Here is a 14052-nt window from a genome sequence, read left to right as displayed (position 1 = left end):
GCCAGCATTGCATGCCGAGGCCTCCCATGTATCCAGTGGCTACACCATTGCACCTCTTTGCTGAATGGGTGTTTCCCACCGTGAAACTGGGATGAAAAGAGCAGAGTTGGACCATGAAAATTGGGCAAGTGAACTTGGATTGTTCTTGGCACAAACAAGTGATGGATTTGTCCAAGAAGTTCTAGCTTTGTGGTCTTTGGAGCCAACCAAGGAGTAAGGGGAAAGACAAGAGGCAGCTGATAGAAAAAAGCAGAAGGACCTAGAATGGCAAAATGACCATGTGTGAGATTTAGTATGTGTTCCCACTTACTGCACATTACAAAAAGATAAAATATAAGCGGACCGATGACAAGATAGATGTCCATGCTTGAAGCATAGAAAAACAAGGCTTTGTGTATATCTGGATGTCCTCCTGGTGTTGTGATGGTCAGATAGGGCTCACAGTTTAGGAGCAGACTGAGCTCACTTTCAAAGGTTCCCCTAAAACTTGTGTGTTGTCAATATACACAGCAAACACACCTACACAATATGTCCCCTTCCCAAGAATAGGGACACATCCATCATGACATACTCAAAATAGAAAGGGATCAGGATACGTTTTAGGATGGGAGACTTCTCCTGTGGCCCCTGGACCTAAACCCAAGACAATGTTTCAGAGATTCCTTAGCTCAGGTGTTGTACAAAGAAAAACAGGGGCAGTCAGGCTTAAAAAGGTGCATCCTGTAAAACGGCATTTCTAGAACCTTCCATCTCCGCTTTCATTCCTCAAATGAAACAATGGCATTGTTTATGGAGCCTACCCATCTTCTGGGAAGTGCACAGCCCAATTTTTCTTTTGCATAAATTGCAGTCAATTTGAGTGAGCTTCCTGACGATAATTCATTTAGGATCTATGACCCATTATTGTTGGTTATATGGGCCAAGGTCCAGGAGGCTCTGAGTTCTAATCCTCCCACAGGCAGGAAAACTTCCTGGGGACGTTGAGAGGATCACCAGGAGACCCTTGAGTTCCAGTTCTGCCTTAGTTCTTATTGAATTGGGGTGGACACATTTTCTCAGATTAATGTGAGATACTAAAATTGGAGATTCCTAGAGTGTGAGATGGCCAAGTGTCCAATATTGTGTGTTGTGATGGAGGAAAGTGAAATTATGGGATAATCGCTGTTCACATTTTTTTTACAACTGGTTCTGTGGGTGTGGCTTGGTGGGAGTGGCTTGGCGGGAGTGGCAGGGGAAAGTTACTTCAAAAGCCCATTCCTTCCTCTCCCCGCTAACTTGCTTTCCAGCTCCATTCTCCTGAGCAGGCCAACCAAAGGAGACCCAGCCAATCAGCTGGGACTCAGTGGGAGGCAGAGTATAGATGGGGGCAAGGCCAGTCGGAGGTGGTATTTGCCAGTTCACCGAACCACTCAAAACTTCCACTACCGGTTCTCCAGAATTGGTCAGAACCTACTGAATACCACCTCTGGATAAACGCCTCTTCCCTGTGACACAAAGCCACAAGTCTTGGCCTTCTTCGACTTCTTGGGTGAGAACCAGAGGGATTTGTGTGAATCTTAGACTGACTTTCTTCTGATCCAACAGAGCTTTTCTTATCTCCTTAAAATTGAATTTGCAAAGGGATCCTATTCGCAGTTAGGAGCCTTTATGAGACATAAAAATTGATTCCCAATTGATCAGCAATCTCTGTGGTTGGAGAGCAGAGCAGCTTCCATGGGTGCCTCTTCCTAGAAACCTAGAAGTTTCCCGCCCCACTTATTCAGCTCCTTCTTGGACCTGGATGAACATTATGCAGCACTGAAGGTTTATAACCGGGTCAACGATGCGGCTGCCTTGAGACAGGAACCCTGCAACAACCTCCTGGGAAGAGTCCCAAGGTCCCCTTTCTCTGGACATCTTCTCCAACCCTTCACAGACAAGACAAGCTTGGAGGAGGAGCAGAGAAATGCTTTAGGTACAAACTGTAGAGTGGAAAATTAAAGAGCCTGAAAATGAATATTATATTTCTCTGGTTGAGGAAAGGAAAAAAATATACGGTGGAAATTTCTTTATGTGCTTTATTTTTTAATTTACTTTTTATTTTTTGCTGTGAAGTACACACCAAAATAAGAACAATCCCAAACTGAAATCCCAGACAGCTGTTCTGCTGAATTCTTTCTGCAAAGGAGGTTTTATCAGGAAATCAAGAAAGACTCATATAAGAGGGATGACGATTTCCCTCCCCAGTCAAACATGGCAATTCACATCATTCTGGCATTTTTAGGGAGAGGATCAGGCAACCAGGCTGGTGTTTGGTTCCCAAAGCTTCCTCCTGACCTCTTTTCCTACGCATTCTCTCACACCCACCCACATGTTTAGCTGCTATCAGTTGGAACAAGTACATCAATCGTTTTTTATAAGGTGTCATGTTCAATAGCTGTTGCTGAACAGGTGAATTCCTCTGAATTTTAAAGCAATATTTATTTAGCAATATTTCTTGAGATGGGAGGGAACTCCAGGAATCCCAGTCATTCAACAGTTCCCCATTCTGAAACATACAGATATCATTTTCTTTGACTCCTGCATACTATCAAAATGGAAATCAAATAAAAGACACATTAACAATTCTTCCACTATCATAATGATGTTATATCTCATGTTTTTACATTTGTTCTGGCTGTGAGATGCTCCTTTGTGTTCAGCTCTGGCCTCAGAAGGATAATGTAGCACTTGGGGATGAAGATGCAGCCCAGCAGACCAGCACTGGAGGCCAGGATGGAGAAGACCTGCACAGCCACCATGTGTTTCCCTTTGGTGCTGAGGTAGGTGGGCACAAAAGTCACCCAGACACTGCAGAAGACCAGCATGCTGAAGGTGATCAGCTTGGCTTCATTGAAGGCCCCAGGCAGATTCCTGGCCAGGAAAGCCACCGTGAAGCAGGTGGCAGCCAGGAAGCCCATGTAGCTGAGGGTGACATAGAACATGACAACGGCCCCTTGGTTGCATTGCAGGATGATCTCTCCAGGCTGGGAGTGGAGGTCAGAGTCAGGGAAGGGGGGAGAAACTCCCAGCCAGATGGAGCAGATGATAATTTGGACAGCAGAACAAGAAAGGATGATGGAGTTGGCCAAGCTCTTCCCCAACCATTTCTTCACTCGGTTTCCTGGTTTTGTGGCCAGGAAAGCCAGCACCACCGTGATGGTTTTGGCCAAGAGAGAAGAAATGGCAACTGAGAAGATGAGGCTGAAGACCGCTTGTCGGAGAAGGCAGGTGGCTTTCCTTGGTTGACCAATGAAGAGAGAAGAAGACAAGAAGCAAAGCAGGAGGGAGACCAGGAGGATGTAGGAGAGGTCCCGGTTGTTGGCTTTGACAAGGGGAGTTTCTTGGTATTTAATGAAGATGATTAAAACAAGGCTTGTGGTTAGGAAGAAGAATAGGGCAAAAGAGACCAGGATGATGCCCAGAAGTTCTTCATAAGACAGGAAGGTTATAACTTTGGGGATACATTGTACTCTCTCCTCATTTGGATATTTATAATCTGGACACTTGGTGCATTTTTCTGTATCTGAAAAATCCAAAAAGCTATAAATGTATATGATATACAACTTTTTATACATAATTTTTGGAGGATGATATAATGTGGTGCAATATCATTTTGGAGGATGATATAATGTGGTGCAGGTTAGAGTGCAGTACTGCAGGCTACTTCTGCTGACTGCTGGTTGCCTGCAATTTGTCAGTTCAAATCTCACCAAGCTCAAGGTTGATGCAGCCTTCCATCCTTTCAAGATGGGCAAAATGAGGACGCGGATTCTTGGGGGCAAAATGCTGACTCTGTAAACCACTTAGAGAGGGCTGTAAAGCACTAAATGCTATTGCTATTGCTAAGTCTGCTTTAGATGAGGAAAAGCAAGGAACCTAAGACAATTCCTAAAGTTTCAAAGAAGTGAGATGTTACTGGAAAAAAACCATGGAAGTATACATCCAAACTAAAGCATTGAAGAATTATCCTGGAAATTGTAAAGTTTGCACAATCTGCCTTTCTTCCTATCTAGCTGCTTCTTCAAGATCTTTTTGATAAGTCTTCCCTTTAGATGAGAAATTGTGCATTTTGAAAATAAGCAGGAAGACAGTTAAGTTTCAATGTGTTTTTTTCAACATGTGTTTTGTGAAAATGCTCTGGATGGATCCAGTTAAACAAAACCTTCCTTGCCTCTGATGTCACCCACCTTCCTGAGTGGAGAAGGTCCCCTCCGGACAAGGAACACAGTCGTAGCAGCAAACTGGCTCTCCTTCTCGAGCCCTCTTGACAAATCCAGCATGACAACTTTCCACACATCTGGACTGAGGCAGGGACTGAGCAGAGAAAATAGGAATGCCAAAGAAAATATATTAGGACTCTCCATCTAGGTGAAATGGAGGTAGACAAAACATTAGCCAAACAGTGGCTTCCAGTTTGCAAGGCTTCAGCAGCGGCAGGGATTTGCTACACTGCGCGATCCCTGCTGCGCTTGCTGCCGAGGTGCCTCCGATCCATTTGGATTTGGAGGATATAGCTGCCCCGTAGAGGCAGCTGAAGACAGGGGGACCTGGACAGGGGTTTGGGGGTGTCGCAGACCCCCTCCCCAGCTGGCAAAACCCCCTTTTCCCAAGGCGGTGGAGCGGCGGTTGGTAATGGCCGCCACAAAGAAGCCTGCAGCTGGACAAGATTGCACAGGAGGAAGAAAGTGAAAGTTTTCTCTGGCTGAACCAGGACAAAGAGGAGCCTTTAAAACCTGGAAACTTGCCTTTTTTATTGCTACATTGCTTCCCAGAAAGACTGTGCAAGCAGCGGAAGATAGTTGTGAAAGGGAAAGTTACTTTTTCTCACTCTCCTTCCCTACTGATGGAAACTTGGAAAACCTGCTTGGGCAAAGAAGGTAAATAAACCTAAAAATTAAAGCCAAGGGGATAAAAGATTTTGGAACATTGGAATTAAAACTTAAAAGTTTATTGCTATAAGTGGGAAGGAAGAGGTAAAAAAACTTATTCTAAGACTTTATTGAAGAAGACTGCTTGAAGTTTATAAGATTAGAAATTAATGACAACAAGGCTTCTAAAAATCATTTTGAAACTGTCTAATTGAATCTCACCCCAGGAGGAGGGAAAAAGAAGAAGAAGAAGAAGAAGAAGAAGAAGAAGAAGAAGAAGAAGAAGAAGAAGAAGAAGAAGAAGAAGAAGAAGAAGAAGAAGAAGAAGAAGAAGAAGAAGAAGAAGAAGAAGAAGAAGAAGAAGAAGAAGAAGAAGAAGAAGAAGAAGAAGAAGAAGAAGAAGAAGAAGAAGAAGAAGAAGAAGAAGAAGAAGAAGAAGAAGAAGAAGAAAGTGTTAATGGAACAGTTTGTTCTGATTTGGATTGCATTGTGACTTTGTGACTTTGGGATTTTGGGGGAACTATTTCTTGAAAGACTAAAAACATTTGGGTTGCTCTTTTAAAAATACAAAAAATAAAAAATGGCATTATCTGTGCAAGAATTACAAATGGAATTTCAAAAGCTACAAGAAGAGGAACAAGAAGGCAAGGGCTCTTTTGGATCTATCTTTCGTTTTCTGGAAATGGCGATTTCCACTTACCAAGAAATACAAGAACAAGAGGACTGGGATGAAGAAGGAGAAGCCATCTTTAATGGACAAAAAGTTATAGCTGAAAAGAACAAGGGGGGGAAGAAAATGGAGAATTCAGAACTTAAAAAAGCAACCAAGAAAGGGGAAAATAAGATGAAAAATCGATACAATGCCAGAAAGCAACAGAAAAGAGAAACACAACAGAGAGGGAAGATCAAAAAAGTGGAATTTGAGAGATGGGGGCCAAAAGACCAGAATTGATAAGAAAGGAAGGGAAAAAGGAAAGAGAAGCCATAAAGGTTTAAAACAAGATGCTAAAAAAAAGGTTTTTTTCAGAGATAAAGGGTAAAATTTAAATTAAAAAAATATATGATTCTGCAAAAGTACATAAGATTGTATTGTAGATATTAGTATTTGAAGCTGAGTTAGAAAACTGAAATATTATGAGTTAATAATGTATTAAAGGGAATATATAAAATGTTTAAGAGTAAATAATAGAGTTTAATTTTCTATGGAATATTGTTTTGATCATACTATAAACTCAATCCCTTTTTTATTTTTGTTTTATTATTTTAAAATGTAGTACTGTGCTAAGCAGAATCAGTATGGAAAGTATGTATTATTTCAAGTGTCAAATCTAGGGGAAAGATAAAAAGTTGTCATACTTCAACCAGTGATTACAGGAGAAATATTGTATTAGAAAGAAAAGATAAATAGATAATTGAAGAGAACAGACAAAAGATACAAGTATAATTATTTAAAATGAGATGAAATAAATATAATAGAATTATGAGAGTGAATAGAGGAGAGAAAATATATAGAAAATACAGAATGTTAATTAAGATATGAAACAGTATTTTAACTGAGTATGAATTTGATTTATGTCTGTATAAAAAGAGGTAACCCGGGGTAAGCCGCTTTCCAAAAAGAAATTTTAGGTATTTATGTTTTGTGTTTTGTATGTCCATGTTTGAATTAATAAAATCTTAGAAGAATGTAAGAAGAACGTTGGAAGAGAATAATGAAATTGTAAATAAGACAGATGGATATAAAGAATGTATACAATCTAAAGTAAAAGAAATATAATTTGAATAATAGAAGGAAAGGGAGAAATAAAGAGAAGCTGGGATAAGATATGAAATTGAACAGATAAGGTAAATATATATATTAAATTGTGCTTGTATGGAAATGTGATAATTTGGAATTATTCTGTCTTTAAATAAGATTTTTTATTGGTTTTTCCAGAAAAGATCTTTTATGTTATTACATTCCATGCTTTGTTTGTCTGTGTATTGTTTTGTAAAAATTAATAAAATTTGTTTTTTTTTAAAAAAAAAAAACATTAGCCAAACAGTCTCTGGGTTCACTGAGGTAAATAAGAAATCTCTGACTACTTTTAAACAGATGCAGGAGGTAGAACAACTGGCAGATCCTTCATTTAGTTCCTCCCTTTTGCTTTTGGAATTTAACAATACAATAAAGTACTTTCTATTTAATAAAGTCTATCGGGCTGAAGTGAAAAAAGATTTAAGTATGATGATGTAGTCATATTAAAACTGAGTATAAAGTTTACTGTAAAAGATTTAGGAAACTTTCATTCCATTAGATTTTTTAAATACGAAATTAAACTATGATGAAGAAAGAAACCTCTGACCAGTAAGATCTTGAAAGTTCTCCATAAAACATGGGAAAGCCACTCCACTTGGGGTCCTGTCTCTTGAAGAACTTCCATTAGAAGACACCAACTGGCATGGAAGGCCAACCACCCTGGAGACTTTAGGCTTTGCCCACTGGAAATGGGACATCAGGCTTTGGAAAACAGAGAAAAGATACCAAAATTTCTCTCACCTTATTGAGCAACTTTAACCGTAAAAGAGCATCTTGACTGATAATAAGTCTCCCTCTTTCAAAAGTTCCTGGGTGCAGATAAATGTGATCCAAACTGGGGAGAACCACCCAGGTTCTGATGTTCAGATCTGCTGCTACCTCTCCATTTTGGTCCAAGTACAAAATAAAGATGGAAAAATTGCAAAACTCATTCTTTGCCAGAAAGGGATGAAACTAAAATGGAAAGATCCAGAAATATTAAAAGCAAGAATTTTGGTTTCTTATCTCATGTGGTCTTTTCACTTTTGAACTTTACTTCCACAGTTATCTAACTTGCAAGTTTTCCTAGTTGGGAGAACAAGAGTTACCACAAAAAGTGAAAAACAAATGATTCAGCAAAATTTGTCAATCATATATTGATGAAACCAGATTGACAAAATTTGTCAATTATATAGAACATTGTAGAGCACTCACAACTGAAGAAACAAATAATAAAAAGATTATTCATAAACTCCTTGAAGACAACAGAATGGATTCATCTAGAAGTAAGTTCCCAGGTTAATCTTCTCCCAGGTAAACAGATGGGAAACATGATCAGAGGAGTTAATTCTAATTGATTGTAAGGCCACATTAACAGAATCTTGCAAGTCTGAAAGCAGAAATCTCCCACCAATTTTTATGCAGGGAAATGTTAGGCAGAAAATCTTCTGAGTTTCTTTCTCTGCCTGTTATGCAGCTGAGGGCTCCCCTCCCTGTTATCTGATCGTTTCTAGTCAGCATCTCTTCACTCATCCCCAAGATCATCCCCACGAATCATTACAGTTTGTTAATAGATTGTGGGAATGCTTTTAAAATAGCCTGCTTTCATTAAAGTATTAACATACTATTTCATGAAGTAATGATTAGAAACCAAGTTAAGTGAGGGGTTGGATGGTGTGATAACTAAGTGGAAAATGACTATCTTAAAAATTGTACTCAAAATATTTTCACTGTTTCTTGGAGAACTGGGGAGATATGAATAATAATTCATCCTTGATTACCTATTTTTCAATATATTCATTAATACAAGCAGATTGACCCAATAGATTATGATATTATGATAGATGATTTATTCCAATTCTTAGATAAAGCTAGTTAGATCACTTTAAAAAAAATCACAGCTTTCAGAAAAAAATATAATTTCGCAATACGGTAGAGATAGATGTGCATAAATAAAACCCAATAGAAAAATATCTGAAAAATATCTTCAGCAATCTAGACTTGACAAACGATGGAATCCCATATAAGAACAATGGATGGGAGCTCCAATGCAGATCTCTCATTAAAGTGTCCTTTATACTTTGTTGATACCATTATGTATGTATACTGATCACTGCTTATAATAAACTGGTAGTAGTAACCAATTTATTAGATAAACAGTCATATAATTTGATAATTTTGTTACTGATGCACTGGAAGAAGGATGAGAGATAAGCCTTGAGAAGATCTTTAAGATGATCTGTTGGAATGTTATGTTGAATACTAATAAAATTATGGTAAATTTCTAGTGAATTTGTAGACAATGATGTACTGTGGTATTTAATACCTGATGTATTTTCAGAGATATATAGTGTTTCAAATATTTGTTGGAAATTTAATTATAAAGAAGGTATTTTTTTAATTATATGTGGCTGACTAGTGATAATGCAAAAATATGGGAACTAGAGTTATGTTTCAATCCAGAAGAATCTTAAAATACGTATAGAATAAAACCATTGTTTTAAGACTTTTATATGAGGAATTGGGGGAAAAATAGAACTCATAATTTAAGTCTGTCCTTTTTACCTGCCATGGTTGCAGCCTTGGAGCCCCCAACCTCTCTTTGACTGCCTTGCTTCTCTTACTGGAACTGGAGGAATATGCAGCATTCAAAGCGTGGACCAGAGTCTTAATGAAACTGTACAAATAGGGGTAATTTGCAACCCACATTGTGTTCCTTTTCTCCTGGGTCTCCAGTGGGGCTTTCTGGGTACATCTTCTCCGGCCTTTGACAGAAAAGACGTGCTTTGAAAGAGAACAGTAAAAATAATGATCTTCAACCTGGGGCTCCACAAATAAATTGGGTTCAAGGAGATGATATAGTTGCTTAAATTTCCACTGAAAAGCAAACGCCCAAATACTATGGACATATTTAAGAATTTTGTGCCTTCTAATTGCAAAATGACCCAAGACTGTCAAGATCCAGATTTTCCCTTCAATGGGTCCTGGAAAATGCCTGAGTGCTAAATGGAAAGGAAGAATTTTGTCCCAAATTGAATCATATTCCATGAAGTGAACAAAGACATTTACTTGTCTCCACTTTGAGAGGGCCTCCTGAGGGAGGCTGTATGCCCAGTTGTTGAGAACTGTTGTGATATAACAACACAAATTCCATTCTGGACAAACATGGGAGTTAAAGTCCTCATGAAATTCGTTCCCTCCATTGTGTCTGAAGCAAAGAGACCAATCAGGGTCCATCTGAAATGGAGCAGCAGCTGGACAATTCCTGGGTACTGGATCCCTTGTTTTGGGAGCATCAGGTGGAAAAAGGGAATTGACTTTTATCAGTCAGAGTGTTTGAAACAGGTTCAACACTGATCTGAAAAAGCAATGAATGTGGTGTTATATTTGGGGTCAGAACAAGTCCCAAACACTAGATTTTAATAGCTCCTTACCGGTTCTCATGACCACATTAGTATAGTTAGTTTATTATAGCCATTAAGCCAGATTAAAATGCATAATGTAGAACACGGAACATTATCAAATATATGTATAAAAACAGAATACAAGAATAAGTTAAGAATAAAGAATATAAATCATTTCAGCATCGTCCTACAATTTACCACAATCAGACTCACATATCCAGATCTCTACTTAACTGTTTTGCTCAAATAATGGGCTATATCAGAGGTATTTTTTTAAATTCTGATTGCCCAGGATATATGCTATTTTAATAAATGGATCCTAATAGGTCATTTGTGAGGTTCAAGATACTCATCTCATTCTTAGACATGTCTATGGTCTAATAATGGGTGTGTTCTCCAGTTATACGAAAGAAAGGTAACGTATCCTAATATAATTCGTCAGTTGTACAATCCAAGTTGTCTTTAACTGAAATTTTACATTGCTAACACAAGGAATTTTGGAAAGCTATCATTCCATGTGTTAATTGTACACTTATAATTATGTGCACTGGTTTAGACAAAGGGCAAATTGTGTAAATTCCCAATCCAGCTTTGAGGGCAGCTGTTTAATCCTTTTATCCACCCCCAAGATACTCTTCAAATGCTGTGATTGGGTTTGTTCTAGTAGTGATATATATTAAAGCCCAAACTTCAGTTTGATATAATGGTTTGGCAGTAACTTTGGTATCATATACTTTAATAAATGGAAAGAAAGCTGGATAGCTATATTTCTTTTAAAGTTTAAGCTGTAAATTCACTAGTGTGCTTTTTAAAAGTGTCTCCTTTGATGCTGTGGAAAGTAATATTCCGTCTCAGTGAAGTGTTTACTTGCTCTGTTGGCTCACTATCAATTGGACATCTCATGGCTGTGATGTTGTCTTCCAAAGATCTTATCTTTTGCTTTGATGTATCAATAATCATTGAATGATTATATCAGTGGGAGTCAAGCTTTCCTAACAATCTATACAATCCAACTTATAAGTGTGATAATAATAAATATTGAGAGTGTAAACCAGTCTGTACCAATTTGTATTTATCACCATAGACATGTCTACTTCAGGATCCATTATTACTGATAAGTAGTACTTATCATAATATCAATGATAAATCATTAATGTAGACTACATATAGGAATGGTTCAAATGTGCCCCCTTGTCTTACTCCATGGGAAAAAGTGATCCTTCTTCTCATGACTCCATAGAGCCCAAACCTTCCTCTCAAATAGGGCTTGGAGAAAGGGCTGTGCTCCATTTTAAGGGCAATCAATTTCCTCCACAGTATTTCTCCATTTACTATTTCAAATGCTGCACTAACATCTATGTAACCAGCAAACCCTGGTTACCAGACTGAAATATTTTGGGATTAGATATTTCAAGACAATCTGTTGTCAATATTAGATTATTAACCTTTGCATTGTTTAATATACACATTTATATAATTTTTAATTTTAACCTTATTACTCTTCTCTAAGAAATGCACCTTCTCTTCTACCCAAACTCAAGTTTACCTAAGAGGAACATGGTATAAGTTTTAGTCACAATATTTATTAGAATAACTGGCCTGTAATTGCTAGAGACCTTTATATTCTGTTTTTAAATACATAATCACTACTATTTCCTACTTTAATCCAACTGGATGTGGCAGGTATGGTATGTGAAATGAACATGCCAGTAAAGAACCCACAACTAGGGATATTTTTGAGCATCTACTGGAAAGTTCTCTCCAGGGACCTTATTGCTCTTCTGGCCTTTTATGATGAATTTGAACACTAACATAATAGGATAAAAAAAACAGACATGTTCACTAATATGATGAAAATCAACTCTTGAATTCCATGGAGAAGATACAACTGGAGTTATTGCTCACCCACCACTATCCTACTCACTTGAATAGATGAAGACACACACACACAAACCTGAGAGACTTTGTAGGCACCTCCTAATACTGATATCTGGATGGAGATGTCCCTGGCAGCTCCATCAATAAAAGCCAGGAGGTTCTCCTTCCTTCCACAAACGTAGTTGGGGACATTGGCTTCTCCAGTGGAGAGGATGTCCAGCAAGGCATCTGAAGTGCGTAAAGTGCTCAAAGAGTTGTCATGGATGTTGTAGCCAAGTGTGAGATTGTACAGGAGTTGTTGATTCTTGTTGATCAGTTGAATGGCAAAAATGAAACGTAGTCTTTCTATGAACCCAAAAGAAAGCCTACTGAAAAATAAAAATCTTTATGTTAATAACATCAACAGCAACAACAAGCTCCTTTTTAAAAATTTATTTTCTTTGTCCCCACAAGCCTACTGAGCCTTAAGCCAACATTGATCCAAAACCAATCATCAGTTATTTCAGTAGTCAAGTGATGAACCCAGGATTGTACAGGGAGAGGAAAATAATGGCAACTTCCTTCACAATTTTTTCAGCTCCATCTTTGGATTTGAGTCTCTTCCATAAAGTAAGACAAAAGAGGAGACCCATGGAAACCCAAACCATTCAGGCAATTAAATAGGTCATGAAATATAGGAGCAAATGAAATCAGAAAAAAGGAGAGTAATAGAAATGCAAATGGAGGGAATGCAACTCCACCACCCTGAATGACTTACGAATGGCTAAAAGAACTAGAAGGAGCACTGTTGAAAGGGAACAGTATATGTGACATTTCTGTCACAGTGTTGATCATAGTGATGAGATGGTCTCCTGGGCTGTAATAGCTCCACGGACTGTTTCCATCCTGTTGCTCCAAACTCAGCGAGCATTTCAGTCTAAGCTTCCCAGAGACTGGCTGGGACACCAGCAGAAGCAGAAGCAGGAGGTCCATAATTCTTGAGGCTGAATCAATCCCCTTGCCAATTCTTAAGAAAAATATTGACAAATTCATAGAATTCAAAGCACTCTCGCAAGGTGAACTTTCCAGTGTCTTTCCTGATTCAGACAGACACATTCCATGCTTCATCTGTCTGTCTGAAAACTTATGCTATACAAATGTGACCTAAGATATTTATCCTTTTTTGATGAAGGATCACTTTCACATTGTTTCAGTCTGATGTTTGCATCAAAGAGAGTCACTGGAGAAGTAGCAGAAAACTGGGATGGCGATGACTACAGGGAGAAGCAACTTTTCCCCTGGGGACCCTAAAGTTCTTTGTGGATGCATGTGAGGAGGCTTAGCTGAAAAAAAACATGTTAGTGCAAACCCACAGAAAGACAACTGGGGGCTCTGTTCTGTAGCGGTTGTGATCTTTCCTGTCAGGGCATGTCCAGAAAGTGATGCAGGAGGAAGAGATCTGGATAATAAGGGAACTGACTTCTGCTGTCCTTCAACCAGAAGTGGTATTCAGCAGGTTCTGACCAGTTCTGGAGAGCTGGTAGCGGAAATTTTGAGTAGTTCGGAGAACCAGCAAATACTGCCTCTGACTGGATATTTTACAGTATCCTTCCCCTGCCACGCCCACCAAGCCACGCCCACAGAACCGGTAGTAAAAAAAATTGAATCCCACCACTGCCTTCAACATGAACTTTTGTCTCCCGAGTCTGCTAGGAAAGGTCACCAGAGCTATGGACTTTGATGCCACTCGAGGTTGATGTCCCTTAACTCTAGTACTGCCTGTCTTCTAACGCCAAGAAAGCAACAAACATTGAACACTTCCTAAAGTTTAGAGTAGGGCCTGTTGGAGATTTTCTCATAATATATCTACAGACATGAATCCTATATTGGAGCTGGTTTTAAAATTGTTTATGCCCAAAGTGAAATTACATTTTCCATCTTTACTAGTGGTATCCATTTTTGGATGAGAACTGACAAATAGTCAGGAAATTGACAGCCTATGGACTATATCATTGAGCAAATAGTGACAAATTTATAGAGTGGGTAGAATTTTTTTGACCTCTTTACCACTCTACCTGTTGCTTTTCCGTATTCATGTAGGTCACTTGGCTCCTTTCCATTCTGA

General features: G+C 38.6%; 2 protein-coding genes across 8 annotated transcripts in view; one reads left to right on the top strand and one right to left on the bottom strand.

The window, feature by feature from the left end:
• LOC148128472 (vomeronasal type-2 receptor 26-like) overlaps positions 1-14052 on the top strand; it is a 48927-nt gene that overhangs the window by 18480 nt on the left and 16395 nt on the right. The window lies entirely within an intron of this gene.
• On the bottom strand, positions 2545-13053 carry LOC148128473 (vomeronasal type-2 receptor 26-like). 3 transcript variants are annotated; one of them, XM_087949030.1, is made up of 6 exons: positions 12706-13053; positions 12025-12316; positions 9232-9450; positions 7429-7641; positions 4209-4335; positions 2545-3544 (listed from the first exon to the last, which is right to left on the bottom strand). In XM_087949030.1, the coding sequence occupies exons 1-6, from the start codon at positions 13041-13043 to the stop codon at positions 2634-2636; spliced, it is 2100 nt and encodes a 699-aa protein (XP_087805156.1). In that variant the 5' UTR covers positions 13044-13053; the 3' UTR covers positions 2545-2633. The 3 variants fall into 3 exon arrangements, with proteins under 3 accessions (XP_087805156.1, XP_087805157.1, XP_087805158.1); XM_087949031.1 differs by having other exon boundaries at positions 12025-12313; XM_087949032.1 differs by lacking the exon at positions 7429-7641 and having other exon boundaries at positions 2546-3544.

This window comes from Notechis scutatus, unplaced genomic scaffold (genome assembly GCF_049901735.1).
Source record: "Notechis scutatus isolate UNSWTSFEM ecotype Mainland unplaced genomic scaffold, rNotScu1.2 NSCUSCF54, whole genome shotgun sequence".
Taxonomy (NCBI): domain Eukaryota; kingdom Metazoa; phylum Chordata; class Lepidosauria; order Squamata; family Elapidae; genus Notechis; species Notechis scutatus.
Note: the sequence above shows the minus strand (reverse complement) of the source record. Positions and strands in the feature narration are given on the sequence as shown.

What these genes read in the sequence shown, in the direction of transcription:
- LOC148128473 (XM_087949030.1), bottom strand. Translation starts at nt 13,043, where the DNA reads ATGTGTCTGTCTGAATCAGGAAAGACACTGGAAAGTTCACCTTGCGAG. An exon ending in GGTTAAAGTTGCTCAATAAG is followed by an intron (nt 4,336 to 7,428) that starts GTGAGAGAAATT and finishes TTCTCTGCTCAG; the next exon opens with TCCCTGCCTCAGTCCAGATG. An exon ending in GACCTTCTCCACTCAGGAAG is followed by an intron (nt 3,545 to 4,208) that starts GTGGGTGACATC and finishes TGGATTTTTCAG; the next exon opens with ATACAGAAAAATGCACCAAG.